The following is a 24,323-nucleotide window of genomic DNA, read 5'->3' on the forward strand; positions in this document are numbered from 1 at the left end:
GCGCATGAAAAAGTTGTGATATTTATTTTGTCTTTTAAAGAACGTACTCAGGATGAAATAGAAAGGACAAAACAATTCTGCAAGGAGGTTGTCGATTTGCTGCGTCATCAACCCCATTTCCGGATGCCCTTTAATAAATTTATTCCTTCTTATCATCACCACTTTGGCCGTCAATGCAAACTTGCACACTATGGATTTACTAAACTACTTGAACTTTTTGAAGCCATTCCTGATGTTTTACAAGTAAGTTCAAAAGAATGTCTAACTTTTAAAATTTAAGTTATTTTTGTGTGAAGTTTATGTAGAAGTTTTATTTTTTTAAATATTATTATGCCATAATAATTACAGGAAAAGATGAGTATTTCAGGCCATATGAATGAAGTACTTTCGTTAAGAAAGTTTTATTACTGGCTGGTAGGTTATTTTGAATGTGTATGCAATTTTTAAATAAAAAAGGTTTAATTAATTTTTGTTTTATCTTTTTTTTTTTTTGCTAACTCAGTAGTTAGCTTTCAGAATCATGCCCTTGATCTATATATTTTAAAACATATTGAAAAACTCTTAGGAGTAAGTTGAAGAGTGTGTTAGAATTCTAGTAATTAAGCTTTTAAAGGATAGGATATTTCATAAGGTGAATTTAACACAGGAAGGAAGCCTTGATATTAGAATTACTTCAGAGGAAGGACAAATAAATTTCTCTTGCTTTGGGGGGGGGGAGGGGGGAAGGATAGATGAGAATAAGAAAGGGGGGGGGTATACTCTGCAAATATAAGAGTGGCATTTATATTCATAGGCCAGGAAGCAGAAAACATTTATTAGGCTATAGAAAAAAAAATGGCCTTTGTTGTCATTACTTCTCCCTGGTTGTTTCCATGTATCTGGGCTTTAACAATATATTGAATCAATAACCTTTAAACCAGCTGAACAAACTGCCCACAGGAAATACTGTCAAGTTGAAAATAAACTTGAACAGTTGCCTGAGTGATAGGCTACCTATATATATTCGTAGCCAGAAATACTGGTTTAGAGCATCTTCAGAATTAATGAAAGGACTTTACATGTATCAGTTTATTATAATTAATGATCTTAGCAATGCAGAGATATGAGAAGTGTTGTGATTACCATAGAACAGTTGGGGAAACTGAGAAAAACATCTTTAAGAAATAAATTCTTATTGAAAATGCCATCCACATCTGAAAAGAGAACCATGGATACTGAATATCAAAATATAGGGTGTTTTTTTCTCCTTTTATTGTTATTGATTGTTGTTGTTGCTTGTGGTTTTCTCTCTTTCTTGTGGTTTTCTCTCTTTTGGTCTGATTTTTCTTGTACAACATTACAAATATGGAAATACATTTAAAAGGATTAACACATGTTTAGCCTGTGTCACATTACTTTCTGTCTTGGAGAGGGAGGAGGTAAGGGAGGAACAGAAAAATTTGGAATATAAAGTTTTAAAAAAAAAAGAATGTTGAAAACTATCTTTGCATGTATTTGGAAAAAATAAGATACTAATGAGGAAAAAGAAAAGTTGAGGAAACCGGACCAAGGAAAAGTGTTGAAACTTGGTTTTATGAAGGCCTTTTGAAGGAATTGAGCCTGTTGTTTTGTGTTCCCAGTTCCTGGCAGTGTTCTTAAAACATGGTAGGCCATCTAATAAATACTTCTTAGTGGATTAACTGTTAGTAGTAGGTTTTAATGTGTATATATATGTTATCACTTCATTTAAATGAGCATTCTTACTAAATAATGTTAATTTAATGTCAATTTATTAAATAATGTTAATTTGAAAAAAAGAAATAAATTCTTGTAAGCCATTATACTCTCACAGAATAAACAAAAGTACTTTCTTATTAATAGTTTTATTTACATGAATACCTATTCTAAATTGTAATAGTTCATTTCCTTTTGTTTCCCCTTGAAGGTATTGGAATGTGGGCAAGAAAAGATCCTTACATTGACAGAGGTAGAACGTGTCAAGGCTTTAGCTGCCCAGTTTGTTAAACTTCTTCGGTCTCAGAAAGACAACTGTCTTATGATGACTGATTTACTTACAGAATATGGTAAAACTTTTGGTTATACTCTGCGTCTCCAAGATTATGATATCAGTTCAGTTCCAGCATTAATGCAAAAACTCTGCCATGTTGTAAAGGTAAACTAGTTATTTTTTGATTTTTGGGTTTTTTTGAAATAAATTTTGTAGAGCCTGATTATGTGCTTTCCATTTTTTGATACCTTTAATGTTTAAATTAGCCTCATCAGTCAATCAGAATGTTCACTAAGAGTCTACTCTTGGAATTTTAGAATATAACATATTGTCTGTCTTATCTCCCTAATTTTTAGTTTAATGAATAACACTTCACATTAGAAGAAATAATTCAGGAATATCTCTTTGATTAGCAGATCTTACTGACAACACAAAGTATAACTGCATTAATGTGACCTAGGTGGTCTCAGTTTTGAAAGTTCAAATTCTTTGTCCTTTCTCAGGTTGCTGATACAGAATCTGGCAAGCAGATTCAGCTGATAAATAGGAAGTCTCTTCGATCTCTCACTGCCCAACTACTAGTGGTGTTAATGTCTTGGGAAGAAACCTCTTTTCTTTCTGTTGACCAGCTCAAGAGACATTATGAAACTACCTATAGTGCTTTTCTCAACCCTTGTGAATATGGATTCATGACACTGTCTGAACTTTTGAAGAGTCTGCCGTACTTGGTTGAGGTATAAAACTGTTTGACTTCAGTCTTTAGAATAGTCTTAATATTTTGGCTAGAATTGGCATTTTTAGGTTTCAAAATTTTTATTTTTTTGTTGTAGTTTCTCTAAGAGGGTAGCTTTGTATTATAATGCTACTGGGTTTTTGTTGTTGTTGTTGTTGTTGTTAATAGGTTTTTACCACTGACACGACAGAAGAGTATGTGAAGCTCACCAGTTTATATTTGTTTGCAAAAAATGTACGGTCTCTACTTCACACCTACCACTACCAGCAAATATTCCTTCATGAGTTTCCTGTGGCCTATACCAAATATATAGGAGAAGTGTTGCAACCTAAGACCTATGGTTATAGTACCCTAGAGGAGCTCTTGGGATCAATTCCTCAGGTAGCCATTTACACTTTGATTTTGTTGAGAATCTCCTTATTGAGGCATATGTTGACTCTGTTGTCACACTCTAACCAGTTTAAATTTAACTTGAGTTTAAATTTAAATTCAAAAATATTTACCAGAGGAGCTGTATCATTTTACTAAAATGTAGACCTCAAACATTGTATTTCATTTTTTTTTTAGTGTTGTGTAAATAAAGACATAAAGAGACTTACACATAGAAGTATCTAAGTTATGTGTACACCAAAGAAATTATATTTTAAGTCAGGAAATTAATTCATGGTGGTTCTAGAAATGATGACTCTAAAAGAGATGAATATCCTTTGTTTTATAAATATAAGCTTTGTAAAGATAAATGATTTTTAGTTAGTCCATACTGCTTCAAAAGGGAAAAGAATATAGAAAATTTATTTTCAGCTTTACAAGCTTATTTCTTTATATACAACTACTAAATTCTTAAATATTATGATCCTTGAAGGACTTGGAATTCTTGCTTTTTTTTTTTTTTTTTTTTTTTTTTCTGAGGCAATTGGGGTTAAGTAACTTGCCAGGGTCACACAGGTAGGTAGTGTTAAGTGTCTGAGGTCAGATATGAGCTCAGGTCCTCCTGATTCCAGGGCTGGTGCTCTATCTACTACCCCATTTAGCTGCCCCAGGACTTGGAATTCTTTACAGGCAAGATTATGCTTGATATAAGATTTTAGGGCGTGTGTGTGTGTGTGTGTGTATGGGAGCATTTTCCCACCTTTCCCTCCATTGACTAGTAATATGTTTTATTGTAGGTGGTCTGGATAAAAGGACATGGTCACAAAAGAATTGTTGTTTTAAAAAATGACATGAAAAGTGAGTAAATTTAAAAAAAAGAAAAGAAAAGTTTTCACCTAGTATTTGTATTTTCTGACGTCTCTGTTTTGTCTTCTAGCTCGGTTGAGTTCTCCCAGTTTTTCTCCTGCCAATCATGTGAGTGATCATGAAAACCAGACAGAAGACAATAGTGAGCTTACTCTGGAGACTTCTGAATCTTGTTCCTCCTTAGGACTCACTCTGGGAGTGTGTGCTAATGGTAAGAAGAAAGCTGAGAATAAATGAACACAAAGTCGCAGATAAAAGTTAAAGCTTTATACCTATTGCTCTTAAATACAAAGTAGAGCTTTGGACAGTTCTTATTGACTAACTGGAGAGATTTGCAGGTGTAAAATACAAATATCAGTTCAATTCCAGACATTAATAGGAAAAATTTGACTGGACTGAGAGTTAGAAGATCAAACTTCAAGTGCAGGCTTTGTCACTAACTAGTAGTATGACAGTGAGCAAGTCACTTAACGACTTAGTCCTTATTTTTATAAAGCAGTGGAAATAATGATGTCTAAAATCCTTTTCACTTCTAACATTCTGTGATATCAATTTATCTAGCTAGTGTGGCATGTCTATTGTTTTGTCTGCAATCAATAAGCCAGTAGATTTGAAAGGTTTAGAGCCTTGACATTTATATGTAATTTTTCTTACTTTAAAGAACATTTTCACATATACCATTATAAGGTAGGCAGGACTGGTGGCACTTCTTCCATCTAAAAACTGAAAAGACTGAGGTAAAAGTAGACCAGTAATTTGGGGAAATTAATTTGTCTTTTTGAATTGCTGTAAATCCATTTAATATATTCTTCTAGGAATCTTAAACTTTTTTGAGCACCTGAAATAGGATTTTTTTTCTTTAAATGTCTATTTTATGATGGAGGATGGTATTCTTTCTTTATAAAAAGAATCTTCCAGGTTGGACATGACTTGCTGTGCAGTTGCTGGGGAGTTTTTTTGGTTTATTTTTTACACTTCTTTGCACGTTAATGTTTAAGGCTTAGAAGTCTGAGCAGTCAACATTTTCAGAGTGTTTTTGGTCTTTTCTTCCTATAGGTCCTAATCAAACTGAACAGGAGCTCCTCTGCTTAACTAATACTTCGCCTGTAGATCTTTTGTGTGAACCAGTCCCTTCTTGCTTGCCATCCCCACAGCTGAGACCTGATCCAGTCATTCTTGAATCTACTGATCTCATTCAGTTTGAGGAACATCCCCAAGCTCCTTATGGTAGGATTTACTGAGTTTTCATCATTTACCTTTAAACAAGCAGATATCATTATTATTATTAATAATTATTTTTTATTATTTGAGTGGCAGGATTAAATGTTTGAAATTTATATTTTACATTCCCAGTAAAATTCCTAGTGTTTGGCCTTTATAGCTAGCCTGCAGTTATTGTTACAAACAGGACAAAGGAGAGTATTATGGATAAATGAAATCTACAGATAAAATAAGTATTAACACATCTATGGAGAACAGTAAAATTGCAAAATGCTAAAAATAGTTCTTTTAATTTATTAATTTTAATTTCTTGCCCAAATAGCTTTTTATAAGAACCTTGCAAAAGCAAATGAGTAGGCTGATTTGAGTTTTGTCTCCTTCCTATTTTTGTATACTCCCTTACCATAGCCTTTAGTGAACATTTTTTTAAAGTACCTGCTGTGTCCCAGTCACTGTGATTAGTGTTAATATAAAGAAAGCAAAAGACAGTTCTTGCTGAAAGGTGCTCAAAGTTAATCTACACAAAAGCTAATACAGCCTTTATTTAGGTGAGGAAAGGCTTTCAACCTGTAGAAAGTAGGATTTTAATTGGATCTTGAAGGGAGACAAGAGGTGACAATGAAGAGGGAGAACATTCCAAGGATGAGGGACAAATGCTGAAAGTGCCTTAAGCCAAGAGATGGAGTGTCTTGTTTGACAAACAGCAAGGAGACCAAGATCTTCTAGATTGAGGATTTATTTGTGTTTGAGTGGAGGAGGCTGGTGAAAAATGTAAGAAGATTGGAAAGGGAAGAATGAGGGATTTCTAAATTGTGAAGGGGTTTTGAATGACAGTCAAATTGTCTAGTGATCTGTGACCTAGGTAATTTTCTTCTGTATAATTGAAGATTAATAGTAGACAAAGTTATTTGTACTGCACCATATCGATTCATAAGTTATAAAGTATCAGCACCCGTTCTTCAGTGAATGTTTGAGTATATGGGATACTTTGGACAATCGTAAGTAGTTGTATCTTCCTTTAAGAAAAGCTAATATATAAAAAATAAAGTTTACCCAACCATTAAAATAGAGGAAGCTTTACAGAGAAATTCATTCACTCCTCACAGGAATTTTTCTGATATCTATGAGCTCATATTAGATTATTATGTAGGTGATATATTCTTGACACAAAAAAGTGACGGGAGTCATTGCCCATGAAAAACATCCAGAAATGAAGAAAACATCTGAAATTTTTTTTACTTTGGTAGAAAAATGTGACTATTTAAATTTGATATAACTTTTCAGAAGCACAGCTAGTTTGTAAAATTAGGATATGTTTGTATGTGACGTGAAAAATTAATCTACAGTAGTTTAGAAGCAGCCCAGTATAATAGTTGGAATACTACTCAGGCAGATGTAGGTTCAACTCCCACTTCTAGCATTCATTAACTGTGTGACTCTGGGCAAATTACTCAATCTCAAAGTGTCTCAAACAACTTTTTACCAGTCATAAAGCACTTTGTTCTAGTTTTGCTGATCTCAAACTGAAATTCATTACACTAATGGTCTATGGATATATGTTTTGGAAAAAGAAGCCATGAAAACAAGTTGTTCTCCCATTTTGTGGAGTTGAATAAATGTCTTTTTGTTTTCACAGAAATTATGGTTTTAACAGAACAACAACAAAATAAAATGACAGTAAGCAAAGAAAAACTGACTTCTGGCCCTGGGGTGCCTGATGCCTTGGAAAATGTCTCAGTGCCTCCTTGCTCATCGTTGGATATCTCAGAGTCTCGGCCGAGCAAGGACACAGTGGAGAGCCCAGCCAAAAAACAACACAAAAACAAAGTGAAATTGGCAGCCAACTTTTCTTTTGCACCCATAACCAAGCTTTAACTTTGATTTGTGACTTGGAATTAGGAGGGAAAAGCACTGTCTGACTCTGCACACAAAAATAGGTTCAAAGCTATTTGCACGCCCTTTCATGTTTTAATGAAAACCCCTATGAGCCATTTAGTTTCTATTAAGATGGATTTGAAGATATTTTTGTTCCTTTTACCTTGAACACAGCTTTTGGCTGAAGAGTTTTTTTAATTATTTGAAAAAACTTCCCCAGCATTCATTCAAGAATCTTTTAGGTATTTTACCAAATTTTCTTAATTAAAATGAAATAAAATGGTGTTCGGTAAAAAGAAACAGGTATGAATTCAGCTGGAAAGATTTGGATTTTATTTCCATTAAACTTCATCAGTGATTGTAATCTTACATGTAGCATATGATATTTGTTAGACCATTGCTTACTGATGTTGTTTTCAGACAGTATTAATAAATGCATGATCCATCTTTCAAAAGCCTGATAAGTAAACAAGTGTCTATGCATTAGAATGGAACGGGTAAGCAAGGAGTTTTGAATGTATTTGTAAGTAGGGATATGAATGATAATTGTTTCTATGTGATTTGTAAGTTCACCTCATTTTTCATTTTACTATGTTTGGAGATGACAGATGTGGCTTTGTGACAAAATTTATTTTAAATGTCTTTTGTCACTTTCAGTTCCATTTAGGAGCTTTCTAGGAAGTTGAAGATATTTTAAGCTTCCCTTTTATGTTATGTTCCAGTTTGACATGGATTAGGTTAAGGAAAAGGAGATGGTCTTGGTGTCTTAAGTTTAAAGTCAGTGTTTGGGTGACAACACACACATTTTGTGTGTCTAGAGATGGTATTGGTAGGAAAGGGTCTGATTTTCCTAAACTATGCATTAAATGCATAAATTATAAATCAGAGCAGGTTATGAGAAGCGCTTTAACCTGAGATGTATCAATATTATTTCCACTGGAAAGAGACACAGTGATTCTATCTAAGCATGGGAAGGCCAAGGTTGATCCACTTAACCTTGTTTTTGTACTTTTAAAGCAAGTTTTGGTAACTGGGAAGCTTTGTGTGTCTGTTGGCATATTGTCTTTTAACTGTTTTTATTCTGATGGTTACTTCTAGTGTTGATAGCGTGTTCAGTTGTTTGTGGTGTTTGATCTTGGCATTTGGAAAAGCCAGCCTTTGAAGTAGCACTGCACTAGCAGAATGGCCTTACTTTAGAGTTGGCTGAAATGTCCATTGGCGGATGGCCTCTTACCCCTTCTGGGTAAACCCAACATTTACAATGGATTGTATTTGTTGGGCAAAGAGACAGATGGAAGTGCTCATAAAACAGAAAGAACCTGCCACACGATGTCTTCCACTAGTTAAGTGATTTCTTTTTTGAGGTTAATATTTTTGTAATGTACTAGAAAGCCAGAATATGGGCTCAGATTTCATAGCCAGCATTTGGGAAAATGCCACAGAATTCCTATTACAGAGATAATTTTACAAGTTAGGTTATGTTTAAAAAAAGAAAGAAAGAAAAGGAAGAAACCAGAGATTCTTACTATTTGGTATATAGCCATGATTCAAATGGAGATTCACTGGAAATTTTCTTGAGTATAATGGTACAATGTGACTCCTTCTGTAGGCTTATTTCCTCTACAGACATAGTACAATGAGAAAAAATGCAAACATAATTTTTTTTAAAGATGCTTTTAAACATTTCATTAGTTTATTGATCAAAAACATCAGTTAATTACAAATGATTTCAAAAGGCAGAGTTTGCACATTGGGACTTTTGTTTTGAAAATACGCAAAATATTGTGGACTTAAAGAATATAAAAGGTGTAATTACAAGTCACTGGAAACAATCTAAAAGAGAAGGTTCTTGAGAGAAGAAGCTGTAATCCTGCAATATCTAATGAATGTGGCAGTTATACCATTTATGGAGGTCAGCCAGGTGGGCCTAGGTCCATTTTGTAATTCTAATAAATGCTGTTTGAAAGTAAGGAAATTCATCACGTGGGAAGTTGTGTTCATGATGTATTATAAAATGGCCAATCCAATTGCAATATATTTTTTTAATCCAAAGGCTTAATTAAATGATGTGACTAAATGATCTATACGAATTAGGACAATTAAATTATTTCTGGTTGGAAAGATTTACCAATTTAGATTTGTCTGTTTAAAAAAAAAAGTCACCAAAACTCCCTCTCTCGTCCTGTACCATTTGTTTTGGATTGGGCAGAGGGAAAGAAATGTTTTCTTAACTGTCTACTTTGTTTGAACACTTTTTGTGGTTCAAAGTGCTGTTTTGTGTGTTGGGACCAAACAGTTGTCAATAAAATTTACAAGCAAGCATAACATTTTGGTGATGCTTCATTTGGGTGTGTTGTTGGTATTTTAAACTGTCTTTTCTATCTTCTGTTGTTTCTTTGCATTTTGAACACCCTCTACCCCACCTGTTCTTTGGGGAAATTGTATTTACTATTTATTTGGTTGTGTGTAAAATGTACAAACCTGGATTTCTTGACTGATATTTAATAAGGGGAACAAAGTTTAACAAATTGGCTAGTCACAAGTGTAGCTCTACATCAAAGTCCTAAAGTTTTTGATTTTGGTTCTATTATTTGACTTTAAAAAGTTAGTAATTGCAGATCCCTTCTCAACACTCCTCCAAACCTTAATTGATAAAACTGGAATCATTTCCTGGAATTAGCTTTCCAAAAGAATTCATTTTGTGCTATACCTTTTATTGCTTTATTACTGCTGAACATAATTTATTTTGAAAGGTCTTGTTCTTTCATTATTAAGAGTCAATCAAGGCTAAGCATCTTATCCCACATGTATCATATGGAAAGACACAGAGACATGAATGTTGTAATAAATTGTTTCAAGATAATACACAATTTTTTATGTAAAGAAGCTTTTAAAAATGTTGATAATTCTTTTGAGGCATGAGAATGTGGTAGAGCAACTGGGTTAAAATTCTTTCTCAGAAATTGATTGTGTTGTGCTTTCTGGATTTTAGCAACTCTCCAAGGCTCTTAGTTTATAGTGTAGATTTCCTACCCAACAAAACCATAGTTCCTTTAATGTTACTTGAAGCATCTTTCATCCAAGCATTTTTAAAGAATTGTTCTATCCCTAAGAGAGTAACAAGTATGTTTGTAGCCAGAATTGAATTTGAAATATGTAGTTCAGACAGCATTATGCCTTAGCAGTTTTTTCAAAGCATCTGAACCTCATTTGATAAACCAGGGGAAGCAAATCCAGGGGTAGGGGAGAATAGCTAAAAAGAAAATGTATTAACTTTTCCTAAAATCAATCAGATCTCTACAACCAGAATCTAAAAGATCTTACTATGACCCTCAAGAGGATCCTTAACTATGTCTCTCTCCCTTTTATTTAAGATAATTGGCGTTTAGTATAGCTTTATGAAAGTTATTTATTCTCTATAGTTTACTTGAATCATATAGGGTGAAATGAGTCATCTCATTTCTCCTAGAGCATCACAATTTCCTTTTTTGATCTATTAACAAATGTTTATTAAACACCTACTATGTGTAATGTGTTGGTGACTTGAAATTATAAAGATGAATAAGACCTGACCCTTCACCCACAAGGTGGGGTTACTATCTGATATGGATAAGATGATAAAATACAGTTCAAACTAGGATATAATCACTGCACAAGAGGAACACAAAGTATTTTGAAATTTAGTATTGGAGAGGTAGCTTTCAGCAGATCAGAAAAGGTTTTGTTTTGGAATGGTTGAATACTGGCATGGGAAAACGTGACAATATTCTTGCTCTCGGCATATAGGAAAAAGGGAACTGCTAGTTTGACTTTAGGTCTAAGTCTGATAGGATAGCCACATTTTTGGTTTATGTGATTTTGAGTTATTAAATAAAATTATAAGATTCAGGAATTCTTATATTATTCTTATAGGTATCATATTCAAGAATTTAAAAGCTAGAAGGGATCGTAGAGGTCATCTAGTCCAACTCATACATGACCAGGAAATTGTTTCACAATATTTCCAACCAGCAGTCATCCAGTTTGAAGACTTCAGCAAAATTGGAATCTACCACCTCTTAATAGTGCATTCCATTTTTGGATAGCCCTAATAGTAAGTTTTTCCTTTCATCAAGCCTAAATTGGCCTCTCTGCTATTTTTACCCACCCCTAGCTCTGCTAAATAAAGTTAAGGTGTCCTAAGACGTTGCTTTACATGGGTCTCTCTAGTCTTTTCACATTCCTCTTTAAACTTCAATGTTTATATGGTGTAAAGCGATATAGGATCAAGGCAGGGAAACAGTAAGCAGGGGTAACAGTGGTATTGGTTAATTGTATAAACATTTATTAAATGCATGCTAGGTAACTGAGAGTAGTAAAAAAAAAAATTGTCCTTCACCTCAAAGAGCTTGAATTACTTTGTAGTTCATAGTTTTCTTATAGATTTTCACATGGCTCAGAGAAAATGAATGTTATCTTTCTTAAACAGTAAACCCTGATTACTTTTAAAAGGAGTGTTATTTTGACGGTGACTTATTTGAGAAACAAGCTTTTGGTTTACTTTAGAGCAGTTTGTGAAAATGAATGTCAACTTCCCATCAAATTTTTTTTTTCAGAGGTAGGAGATGATGAATGAAGAATACTGCATATATAGATATATATGCACATATATGTATATATACACATGTATATAGAAAGATGGATGTTTTCTGCTGAATTTCCTCTTCCCTTCTTTTGTTCTTTCATATAAGATATGACTTTACAGGAAAGGAAGTTTGGAGAAATTCATTGGGAAAGACAAGTGATTTTTATTTTAATGGAAAAAAATAGATGCTAAGCATAGGGCATAATTGGAGGTGCTCTAAAAGCTTAAATTTCCTTATTTGTTGATATGTCTGAATTCTGTCTTACTGGTATTATCTACTAGATATCTTCACTCCAGTGTCCCATAACTCAGATTCAAATGTGTCCAAAATAGAACTCGTCTTTTCTGTCTAAAATCTCCTTATCTGTTATAAACACCATCATTCTTCCAGTCACCCAGATTTCTTTCTCTCTCAGGTCCCATATCTGATCTTGTCAAGTCTTAATCAGTTTCACCCCTGCAACAGTTTTTAGTACCTATTACCTTCTCTTCCACTTGTCTACTACTATAGTTCAGTCTCTTACTTGGACTATTTCTGTCTGAGTAATTAGCCTGCCTCAAATCTTTTCCTTCTAGAACTTTGTCCCTGGTTCTCATGGATGAGTTTTTGCCTGAATTTTCTTAGAACCAGGCCTTCATGCTGCTTCCTGGGTATGTCCACACCCTACTCATAAATCCCTTTCCAACTGTCATTTATGGTTGATTCCTCATTAGGATATAAATTCTTTGAAGGCAGAAACTACCTTTTTTACTTATATTTGTATGCCCAGACTTCAGCATAGCGCCTGGCCATAATTCTAAATAAATGCCCCACTTATCTTTCTATATGTCTGTCTCTCCCTTTGTCACTTCTAATCCATCCTTTATATAGCTGCCCAAATTATTTTTCCAAAGCAAAGGATTTATGTCTTTCTCTGTTCAAAAGTCTCTTGTGGCTCCCTATTGTCTTTACATGAAATTATGGCTGATCAGGGACGACTAGCACCTCACATGTGAGGGTTGCTGAGCCCTTTTCAGGGATGCTCATCCATTTTTGGTGTCCATCTATATCCAATTCTCTCACCTGTGACTTCAAGAAGCTGTGGTATGTGCATTGGGTATACCCTGGTAAACCATATTAGGAGACAGGCTAAACTAGGTTGAAGGTAACCAACAGGTCTCAAATCTAAAATGAATTAGGCTCTTGTTTGCCCCAACATGTGATGATTTCTCCTGATGGAATAAGTGGATGAGAACCTTTTGTTCCAACAGATCATGAAAGTAGTAGAAGCAAGTGATCACTTAGAGCATGGTCATTCCTTGAAGCCTCCAAAGTCATCCACTATACTATGGGTGAGCACTAGTTATCCTGACTTTTGTCCTGCCATTGGACTCTGGAAGAGAGTGAGGCTGAGACTTTGTGCAACTCTCCTCACTTAAATCCAATTCATGAACAAGCCTCACATAGGACCACTGTTCCCATTCTTCTATATGCTGTTTCCTGAAGACCCATTTTTCTTAAAGTTCTAGTAACCCAACTTATTATGTCCTTAATTGTCCTTCCCCTTTCTCCTTAATTTGTTAGGCCTCTAGACTTTCCTTATATGGGTTAAAATGTTTAGAAATAAAGGCCTATAGTTTTAAGCATTATTGACTTGTTTGACTCTTTTGTGAAATTTCCCTAAATCCCCAGAATTCATTATGGAAGGGAAAGAAAAGATAATCATATAGATGGTAGATATCAGAGCCAAGGTTCAAAACGTTTGACTCTATATCCAGTCCTCTTTTCTCCTATACAAATTATCCTTTGGCAGTCTGGTGAAATCTAGATCTCTTCTCAGAATCATGTTTCCAATGCTTGAAATAAAGTATATAGGATTACAACAGAAACCAATCATATTGAAAAACAATTAACAAAATACTTTTAAAAGTAAGTTTATTAACTGTAAGATCTTTCCTGTAGACAATAGTATTACCACCCAGAAGTTTCAGAGTCTAAAGTTTCCAGTACAAGGAACAGAATAAAGTGGAAATCCTCTTGAACTCTTGGGAATTTCAATATTAAGTCCACCCCTATAAAACTAAGATCACTGTAGGGGAAATAGTGGCTTGAGCATTTGTTTTTCTATTCCTATTTCTCTTTTGGGAAGAGGTAGAACAGAATTGTTCCCAAACCATGCCATTTTCTTTCCATGGATCCTTTGTTTAAAAACAAAACAAAGCATTTTGTGAACTATATTGCAGTATAATTGATGTTTTTTGTAATATTATGTAGTTTATCCTATGCATTTAAGAACATGCTTCTGAGATTGGGTACATAAGATTGCCATGGCACAAAAAAAAAATTACAGTTAATTAAGTTATAACTTTAATAGCTAAGATATTATTCCCTAGTATGGAGAAATTTGTTTAGTTTAGAATCAAAATTTAGTGATGCCTTGAACTATTTCAAAATTGGAATCCTTATGGAAGGCATGGTACAGTGAGACATCAAGTTTACGGAACTGAGCAAAAAAGCTAACATATGGGCATATGTTTTCTGTAGCACACTAGCTTCTAAGCTTGGCTCCCTCTTTACAGGATAAGAGTAACTGGTGAGTAAGCTTAAGGAATTGTTTCTTTTTGAAAGAATGAACCTTCTACGTTGCGGCAGTGGTAGAAATGTTTACAACAGCCTTTTCTAGCATCACTCTCAAGTATCTCCACAATATAGTGCTCCTGATGTTCACAATCATGGATGGTAACTGAAGAATTCTGGTATTTGGGTGAGGGTACTAATAGCTCACATTTCTAGAGCTATAACCTTTAAAAAAAAAAAAAAACTTTTCTGAGAACAAGTCTGTGGTATAGATAGGTCATGCAAGTATTATTATGCCCATCTTGTAGATGATGAAGCTAAGGCTAAAAATGATGACAAGAAATGCTCAAGGCTACATAGTTGGTATTAGAGCCAAGTTGGGGAGTTGGGGTCTGAAATCCCAGTCACCTGATTGCAGAGTCAGTATCACTTGATTTCACTACACAGCCTCTTAACTCTTTTATGGCTGGGGATTGATAATGATAATTATCATCATGACTCTCTTTTAGGTTTTCAAAGCATTACATTCAATCTCTCATTTGGGCCTCATAGCAACCTTGTGAGATAGGTACAAGATTTTTCCCTATTTTCCAGATGAGAAAACTGAAACAGATTGAGCCAAGGGTTAACACTGCTAGGAAGTGTCTGAGACACAATTCAGTTCTAAGTATTCTTGCTTCTCCAGTGTTATGCTATAGCTGATTCAGACCAAGGAGGGGAAAATAGAACCTGGAAAAACAAAATCCTTCAGTAAGAATGGGTGAAAAAATGGGCAAAGAATTCCTTTTAAAGTAGTTTCTATATAGCTCAGCCTTCACAAGAACAACTCTCTAGGTAAGATGGATTCATTTATATTTTCTTTTCTTTCAATGCCCTTTGCTATCATCAGGCAGAATTAATTATAAAACAATAATGCAGTAGTGGGGAAGGCAGGCCTCTAGTAACCAAATCTCTTGTTTGGTTTCAACTGGGTCAGACTCTATGACTGCATTTGGGGATTTCTTGGCAAAGATACTGGAATATTTGCCATTTGCTTCTCCAGCTCAATTTAGAGATGAGGAAACTAAGGCAAAAAGGCTTACCCAACTTGCCTAGGGTCAGATAGTGTCAGAGGCTGAATTTGAATTTTAAGTTTTCCTGACTTTAGGCCCAGTACTCTGTCCACTATGCCATCACATTGTTAGATCTATAGCTTAGGGGGTGGATCCAAGATGGCAGAAAGGGCACATGCTTCTTTTTGAGCTCTCCTGCTACCCTCAAACTATTTACAAAATTCAGCCTTTGAATTAGTGGTGGACTGTCAGAACCCACAGATATTGGAATTGCAACATGTTACCAACAGAAGACAATCTTGAAGATCACCAGAAAAGGTCTGTTTTGGTTGGGTGCGGGCGTGGGAGGAGCCTAGGCCAGGCACAGGCATAGGCAGGCAGAGCACGGAAGCCAGCACATGCTGAGCAGACGCAGGGCAGGTGTGGTGGTCTTGGGCAGAGAATCTGCGGGTAGGACTTTACTAGTGTTGGCTACTCTGCTCTGGTTGCAAGTCAGTAGATCAGCAAAGAAGTTATAAAACTTCCAACACAAATGCAGAGGGTAAAGAGTGTACCCCAAAGTGCCAGAGTCTCACAGGATCTGGCCACACCCACCCAGCACCTGGAGTGACTTAGCCCAATCCCAGAGCAGCCAATCCCAGCACAGCCACTGCTGTTACTTCCCGGTACCTGTTGAGGAAGCTTGGAAAGCCCTCATTGCCGTAAAAGCAGACCCCAACTTAAAAAAATGAATAAAAAAGCAAAGTGAGCTCTAACTATAGAAAGCTTCTATAGTGAAAAAAAAAAAAAACAGACTTCAAACCCTGAGGAGACTAATAGCAGATTGTCTCTAGATGAAGCCCCAAAGAGGGATGTAACCTAGTCCCCACCACACAAGGCTCTCCTAGAAGAAATTAAAAAGGATCTTAAAAGAGAGCTAGAAGAAGAATGGGGAAAGGAAAGGGAAGCTTTGCAAGAGGGTCTGGACAAGGCATATAACTCATTAAAAAAAGATTTGTTAAGGTGGAAAAAGAAAACAACTCTCTGAAATGTGAAATGGAAAAGGTAAAGAGCTCCCAGGAAAACAATTTGTGAATTGGAAAAAGAAGATAACTCCTTAAAAAAGTTGGTAAAATAGAAAAAAATTCCATAAAACAAAACAACTCATTTGGACAAATACAAAAAGAAATTAAAAAATATGAAGAAAATTCATTAAAAATCAGAATTGAACATGGAATCGAATGACTCGAGACACCAAGAATCAGTCAAGCAAAATCAAAAAAATGAAACAGTAGAAAAAAAAATGTTAAATATCTACTTGGGAAAACAACAGACCTGAAAAATAGATCTAGGAGTATTGGACTCCCTGAAAATCACAATGAAAAAAAGAGCCTAGACACTATTTTTCAGGAAATCATCAAAGAGAACTGTCCAGATCTCATAGAATCAGAAGGTAAAATAGCCATTGAAAGAATTCATCGAACACCTCTTGAAAGAGACCCCCAAAATTAAAACTCCAAGGAATATTATGGCTAAATTCCAGAACTATCAGACCAAGGAAAAAATATTATAAGCAGCCAGAAAAAAAAAAAATTCAAATACCAAGGAGCCACAATAAGGATTACTCATGATCTAGCAGCGTCTACATTAAAGGATTGAAGGGCCTGAAATCTGATATTCTGAAAGTCAAAGGAACTTGGAATACAGCCAAAAATAAACTGTGCAGCTAAACTGAGCATTTTCTTCCAGGGAAGAAGATGGGCATTATCAATGAAACAGGTGAATTCCATTTATTTCTGATGAAAAAAAAACAGAGCTAAACAAAAAATGTGACCTCCAAATATAGGACTCAAGAGAAACATAAAAAGGTAAAAAGAATTCTTGAGAACTGTATTTCTGTTATGGGTATACATAGAGAGTACATGTATAATTTGATTTTACTGTTATAATATGAAAAAGGAACTAGAGGTGGAAAGGAGATGGTACCAGAAAACAGGAAAAGGGAGGTAAAAAGAGAGAAATTACATCTCACAAAGGCAAAGGAAACCTATTATATTTGAGGGAAAGAAGGGAGAGGGATGAACATTGTGTGAATCAGATTTGACTGGAAGAGAAAATATTAGACATATTTGGTTTGTAGAGAAACTTCTCCTACCTCATTGAAAAGTGGTGGGGGGAAGTGAAAAGTGAAGGGATATGCTAAATAGAAGGGAATACAGAAATAGTAGGGGAAAGGTATAAGAAAGGGGGAGGGATTCTAAGGGGGAGGGAGGGATTCTAAAGAGTAAGGGCTGCATGAGGCAAGTGGTGTCCATAAGTTTTAATACTGGGGAGAGGGGTAAGGGAGAAAGGAAAAAGAAAAGCATAATCTGGGGATAATAAGATGGCAGGAAATACAGAATTAGTAGTTTTAACTGTAAATGTGAATGGGGTGAACTCTCCCATAAAGCGGAAGTGGATAGCAGACTAGATTAAAAGCCAGAATCCTACAATATGTTGTTTATAGGAAATACATTTAAAGCAGGGTAATACAGAATAAAGATAAAAGGCTGGAGCAAAATCTACTATGCTTCAGGTGAAGTAAAAAAAATCAAGGGTAGCCATCCTGATCTCAGATCAAGCAGAAGCAAAAATCTAATTAAAAGAGATAAGGAAACTATATCTTGCTAAAGGGTACCATAGATAATGAAGCAATATCAATACTAAACATAAATGTACCAAGTGGTACAGCATGGAAATTCCTGAAAGAGAAGTTAAGAGAGCTGCAAAAAGTAATAGACTGCAAAACTATAATAGTGGGAGATCTCAACCTTGCACTCTCAGAACTAGATAAATCAAACCACAAAATAAATAAGTTAAAAAGGTAAATAGAATATTAGAAAAGTTAGGTATGATAGATCTTTGGAGAAAACTGACATGGAGACAAAAAGGAGTACACTTTCTTCTTGGCAGTCCATGGAACCTATACAAAAACTGACCACATATTAGGACATAAAGACCTCAAATTCAAATGCACAAAGGCAGAAATAGTAAATGCATCCTTTTCAGATCATGATGCAATAAAAATTACATGCAATAAAAATTACATTCAATAAAAAGCCAAGGGAAAATAGATCAAAAAGTAATTGGAAGCTAAATAATCTCATCCTAAAGAATAATTGGGTGAAACAATCATAAATACAATTAATAGTTTCACCAAGAAAATGACAATAATGAGACAACATACCAAAATTTGTGGGGTGCAGCCAAAACAGTAATAAGGGGAAATTTTATATCTCTACAAGCTTACTTGCACAAAATAGAGAAAGAGAAGATCAATGAATTAGGCTTGCAACTAAAAAAGACAGAAAAAGACCAAATTAAAAACTCCCAATCAAACACTAAACTTGAAATTCTAAAAATAAAAGGAGAGAATAATAAAATTGAAAGTTAAAAAACTTGAACTAATAAATAAAATTAAAAATTGGTTTTATGAAAAAACCAACAAAATAGATAAACCTTTGGTAAATTTGATTAGAAAAAGGAAAGAGGAAAAGCAAATTCTTAGTCTTAAAAATGAAAAGGGAGAACTTTCCACTAATGAAGAGGAAATTAGAGCGATAATTAAGAATACTTTGCCCAACTTTATATGCCAATAAATTTAATAACCTAAGGGAAATGGATGAATACCTTCAAAAATATGGGCTGCCCAGATTAACAGAGGAGGAAGTAAATTGGTTAAACAGTCCAATTTTAGAAAAAGAAATAGAACAAGTTATTAATCAACTCCCTAAGAAAAAATTTCCAGGACTAGATGGATTTACATGTGAATTCTACCAAACATTTAAAGAACAATTAACACTAAAGCTATATAAACTATTTGAAAAAATAGGGAATGAAGGAGTCCTACAATGGTATGGTATGACACAAACATAATACTGATACCTAAACCAGTAGGACGAAAACAGAGAGAAAATCTCCCTAATGAATATTGATGCAAATATCTTAAATAAAGTGTTAGCAAAAAGATTACAGAAAATCATCTTCAGGATAATAAACCATGACCAAGTAGGATTTATAAAAGGAATGCAGGGCTGGTTCAATATTAGGAAAACTATTAGCATAATTGACTATATCAATAACCAAATTAACAAAAACTACATGATCATCTCAGTAGATGCAGAAAAAGCATTTGATAAAATCCAGCACCCATTCCAAAAACACTAGAGTATAGGAACAAATGGACTTTTCCTTAAAATAGTAGCATCTATTTAAAACCATCAGTAAACATCTTATGTAATGGGGATAAACTGGAACCATTCCCAAAAGATCAGGAGTGAAACAAGGTTGCCCACTATCACCATTACTATTCAATACTGTATTAGAAATGCTAACTTTGACAATAAGAGATGAAAAGAATTAGAATAAGTTATGAGGAAACCAAATTATCACTCTTTGCAGATATGATATGATGGTATTCTTAGCAAACCCCAGAGATTCTACTAAAAAGCTATTAGAAATAATTCTCAACTTTAGCAAAGTTGCAGGATAGAAAATAAATCCACATAAATCATCAGCATTCTTATATATAACTAACAAAATCAAACAGAAATACAAAGAGAAATTCCATTTAAAGTGACTGCCAATAGTATAAAATATTTGGGAATCTATCTGCCAAGGGAAAGTCAGGAACTATATGAGCAAAACTACAAAACACTTTCCACACAAATAAAGTCAGATCTAACCAATTGGAAAAATATTAAGTACTCTTGGATAGGTCGAGTGAATATAATAAAAATGACAATACTACCTAAACTCATCTATTTAATTAGCGCTATACCAGACTCCCCAAAAACTATTTTAATGACCTAGAAAAAATAACAAAATTCATCTGGAAGAACAAAAAGTCAAGACTTTCAAGGGAACTAATGAAAAAAAATTCAAATGAAGGTAGCCTAGCTGTACCAGATCTAGAACTATGTTATAAAAAGCAGCAGTCATCAAAACCATTTGGTAGTGGCTAAAGAAATAGACTAGTTGATCAGTGGAATAGGTTAGGTTCACAGGACAAAATAGTCAATAACTATGACAATCTAGTGTTTGACAAACCCAAAGACCCCAGCTTTTGGGATAAGAATTCACTATTTGACAAAAACTGCTGGGAAAATTGGAAATTAGTATAGCAGAAACTAGGCATTGACCCACACTTAACACCATACACCAAGATAAGGTCAAAATAGATTCATGATCTAGATATAAAGAATGAGATTATAAATAAATTAGAACATAGGATAATTTACCTCTCAGACCTGTGGAGGAAAAAGGAATTTGTGACCAAAAAAAACCCCTAGAGATCATTATTGATCACAAAATAGAAAAATTTGATTATATTAAGTTAACTTTTTGTACCAACAAAACTAATGCAGACAAAATTAGAAGGGAAGCAATAAACTGGGAAAACATTTTTACAGTCAAAAGTTCTAGTAAAGGCCTCATTTCCCAAACATATAGAGAATTGACTCTAATTTATAAGAAATCAAATTGATAAATGGTCAAAGGATATGAACGGACAATTTTTGGATGAAGAAATGGAAACTATTTCTAGCCATATGAAAAGATGCTCCAAATCATTATTAATCAGAGAAATGCAAATTAAGACAATTCTGAGATACCATGACACACCTGTCAGATTGTCTAGGATGACAGGAAAAGATAATGCTGAATGTTGGAGGGGATGTGGGAAAACTGGGACACTGATACATTGTTGGTGGAATTGTGAATGTATCCAATCATTCTGGAAAGCAATTTGAAACTATGCTTAAAAAGTTATCAAGCTGTGCATACCTTTTGATCCAGCAGTGTTACTATTAGGCTTTATACCCCAAAGACATCTTAAAGACGGGAATGGGACCTGTATGTGAAAAAATATTTGTGGCAGCCCTTTTTGTAGTGGCTAGAAACTGGAAATTGAATGGCTGGGTAAATTGTGGTATATGAATGTTATGGAATATTATTGTTCTATAAGAAACGACCAGCAGGATGGTTTCAGAAAGGCCTGGAGAGACTTACATAAACTGATGCTGAGTGAAATGAGCAGAACCAGGAGATCATTATACACTTCAACAACAATACTATATGATGATCAGTTCTGATGGACATGGCTCTCTTCAATAATGAGATGAACCAAATCATTTGTTCAGTAATGAAGAGAACCAGCTACACCCAGCAAAAGAACTATGGGAAATGAGTGTGAACCACAACATAGCATTTCCACTCCTGTTTTTTCTGTTTGCATTTTTGATTTCCTTCTTAAATTATTTTTACCTTATTTCTAAGTCCGGTTTTTCTTGTGCAGCAAAATAACTATATGGATATGTATACATATATTGTGTTTAACATATACTTTAACATATTTAACATATATTGGTCTACCTGCCATCTAGGGGAGGGGATGGGGGGAAGAAGGGGAAAAGTTGGAACAGAAGATTTTGCAATTGTCAATGCTGAAAAATTACCCATGCATGTATCTTGTAAATAAAAAGCTATAAGAAAAAAATATATAAGAAAAAAAAAAAGCAAGCCATTCTCCAATTGATAAATGGTCAAAGGATATGAACAGACAATTGTCAAATGGAGAAATTAAAACTATTTCTAGTCATATGAAGAGGTGCTCCAAATCACTATTGATCAGAGAAATGCAATTTAAGACAATTCTGAGATACCACTTCACACTTCTCAGATTAGCTAAAATGACAGGAAAAGATAATGCTCAATGTTAGAGGGGATGTGGGAAAACTGGAACACTGATACAGTGTTGTGGAATTGTGAATGGTTGGATAACCATTCTGGAGAGCAATTTGGAACTATGCTTAAAAAGTTATCAAACTGTATACACTCTTGAATCCAGCAGTGTTACTACTGGGTTTATATCCCAAAGAGATCTTAAAGAAGGGAAAGGGACCTGTATGTGAAAAAACGTTTGTGGCAGCCCTTTTTGTAGTGGCTAGAAACTGGAAATTGAATGGGTGCCCATCAATTGGAGAATGGCTGGGTAAATTGTGGTATATGAATGTTACGGAATATTATAGTTCTGTAAGAAATGACCAGCAGGATGATTTCAGAGAGGCCTGGAGAGACATACGTGAACTGATGCTAAGTGAAATGAGCAGAACCAGGAGATCACGAGTGTGGACCAAATATAACATTTTCACTCTTTCTGTTATTATTTGCTTGCTTTTGTTTTCCTTCTCAGGTTTTATTTATCTTCTTTCTATTTCCGATTTCTCTTGTGCAGCAAGATAACTGTATAAATATGTATACATATATTATACTTAACATATACTTTAACATATTTAACATGTATTGGACTATCTGCCATCTAGGGCAGGAAGTGGGGGGAAGGAGGGGAAAAGTGGGAACAGATTTTGCAAGGGTTTTTCAATGTTGAAAAATTACCCAAACATATATTTTGTAGATAAAAAATTATAATAATAATAATAAAAATAAAAAAAGATCTATAGCTTAACCTATTCAATAATAATAGTGAATATTCTAAATAGAGTTTCCATTTCAGAGTCTTCTATCAGCTGAAAGTCTTTATAGAGTTTTGGAGGTTAGATTTCCAGATCTAATCTCAGAATCCCAAAGATGAGGATGTGGAAGGTAGAATATAATTATTTTCCTTGAAAAGCATTGGACAATTTTCTTGTACTGGTGATGGTTGATTTTATATTCTAGTGTTTTTTGAAATGAATTGATAGATCATTTATTTTAAGCAGTTATTTATCAAGCACATACTGTATAGTCTAGGCATTGTGCTAGTTGCTAAGGAATATAGAAACAATACAGAATACAGAAGGCAGTCCCTGCCTTCAAAATGTTGCTCACATCTCGGGAAAGAACTTTATTTGAATATAGATCAAAGAACATTATTTTCACTTTTTTTGCTTTTTGTTTTTGTGTGTTATGTGGCTTTTTCCTTTGTTCTGTTTCTTCTTTGACAACATGACTAATGTGGAAATGTTCATCATCATTACACATGTGTAATCTGTATGGATTGATTGTTGTCTTGAGAAGGACAAATGAGAGGAAGAAAAATTTGGAACTCAAAATTGTATTTTAAAAAATTAATGTTGAAAACTATCTTTACATATATAATGGAGAAAATAAAATAGTATTTATTTATTTTGCTGAGGTGATTGGGGTTAAGTGACTTGCCTAGGGTCACTTAGCTAGGAAGTATTAAGTGTCTGAGGTCACATTTGAACTCAGGTTCTCCTGACTTCAGGGCTGCTGCTCTATCCACTATGCCACCTAGCTGCCCCAATAATATTTATTTTTTTAAAAAGCTGCCTTCAAGGAGCTTACATTCTGGAGAAGGGGTAGAACATACACACACACCCACACACCCACACACACACCGCAAAGTAATGTTGGGGGGAGGGGAAGGAGAAGGAGGGAACCATTTTCCAGGTAGTAGAGTAGTTGGGAGAATCAGAAAAAGCATTATGAAAAAATTGATTCTTGAACTGAGATTTGAAGGAAATTAGCAATTATAAGAGATGGAAGTGGGAAAGAAATTATGCTTCAAGTGTGGATAGCCAGTGCAAAAGTGATTAGGGTTGGAATGATGTGTAGAAAGAATAATAAATACTGCTAACTGAATCATAGAGTATATGAAGGGGAATAATAATATATTAAATGTACCAAATGTGACCAGCTTTAAATGGTTTTTTTGGATTGATTTTGTTTTGTATTTTATTTTTTGCATATAATTTCTAGGATATAGCCACTGTAATTTATTGAGCAAGAGAATGGCATGGTCAGACCTTTATATGAGCAAAATCATTTTGCTATGTTTGAAGGGCAAATTTGAGAGGGGAGAAATTTGAGACAGGGAGACAAATTAGGAGACCATTATAATCAAGTAAAAGGTGATGAAGGTCTGGACTAGAATGTTGTTGGTTTTATAAAGAGGGAGAAGGGAGACCGTTAGGAGGAGGAATTGAAGAAATTGGACTTCTAAAATTCAAAGAACAGCAACTGCAACCTAGTATCAGAGGAATTCTCCATTCTATTTC

The 24,323-nt window shown here is 34.5% G+C and overlaps 1 protein-coding gene across 4 annotated transcripts in view; it reads left to right on the forward strand.

The window, feature by feature from the left end:
* Nucleotides 1-9,377, forward strand: part of MARF1 (meiosis regulator and mRNA stability factor 1) — a 41,892-nt gene extending 32,515 nt beyond the window's left edge. For all 4 annotated transcript variants that reach the window (XM_031944268.1, XM_031944272.1, XM_031944279.1 and 1 more), the window contains 8 exons: nt 41-243; nt 1,925-2,152; nt 2,491-2,721; nt 2,889-3,101; nt 3,887-3,947; nt 4,027-4,167; nt 5,013-5,183; nt 6,814-9,377. In XM_031944268.1, coding sequence (XP_031800128.1) covers nt 41-243; nt 1,925-2,152; nt 2,491-2,721; nt 2,889-3,101; nt 3,887-3,947; nt 4,027-4,167; nt 5,013-5,183; nt 6,814-7,052 — 1,487 coding nt within the window. In that variant the 3' untranslated portion in view covers nt 7,053-9,377. The remainder of the gene's footprint in view (nt 1-40; nt 244-1,924; nt 2,153-2,490; nt 2,722-2,888; nt 3,102-3,886; nt 3,948-4,026; nt 4,168-5,012; nt 5,184-6,813) is intronic.
* The last annotated feature ends 14,946 nt before the right edge of the window (nt 9,378-24,323 follow it).

The sequence above is a fragment of the Sarcophilus harrisii genome, chromosome 1 (assembly GCF_902635505.1).
Source record: "Sarcophilus harrisii chromosome 1, mSarHar1.11, whole genome shotgun sequence".
Lineage (NCBI taxonomy): Eukaryota > Metazoa > Chordata > Mammalia > Dasyuromorphia > Dasyuridae > Sarcophilus > Sarcophilus harrisii.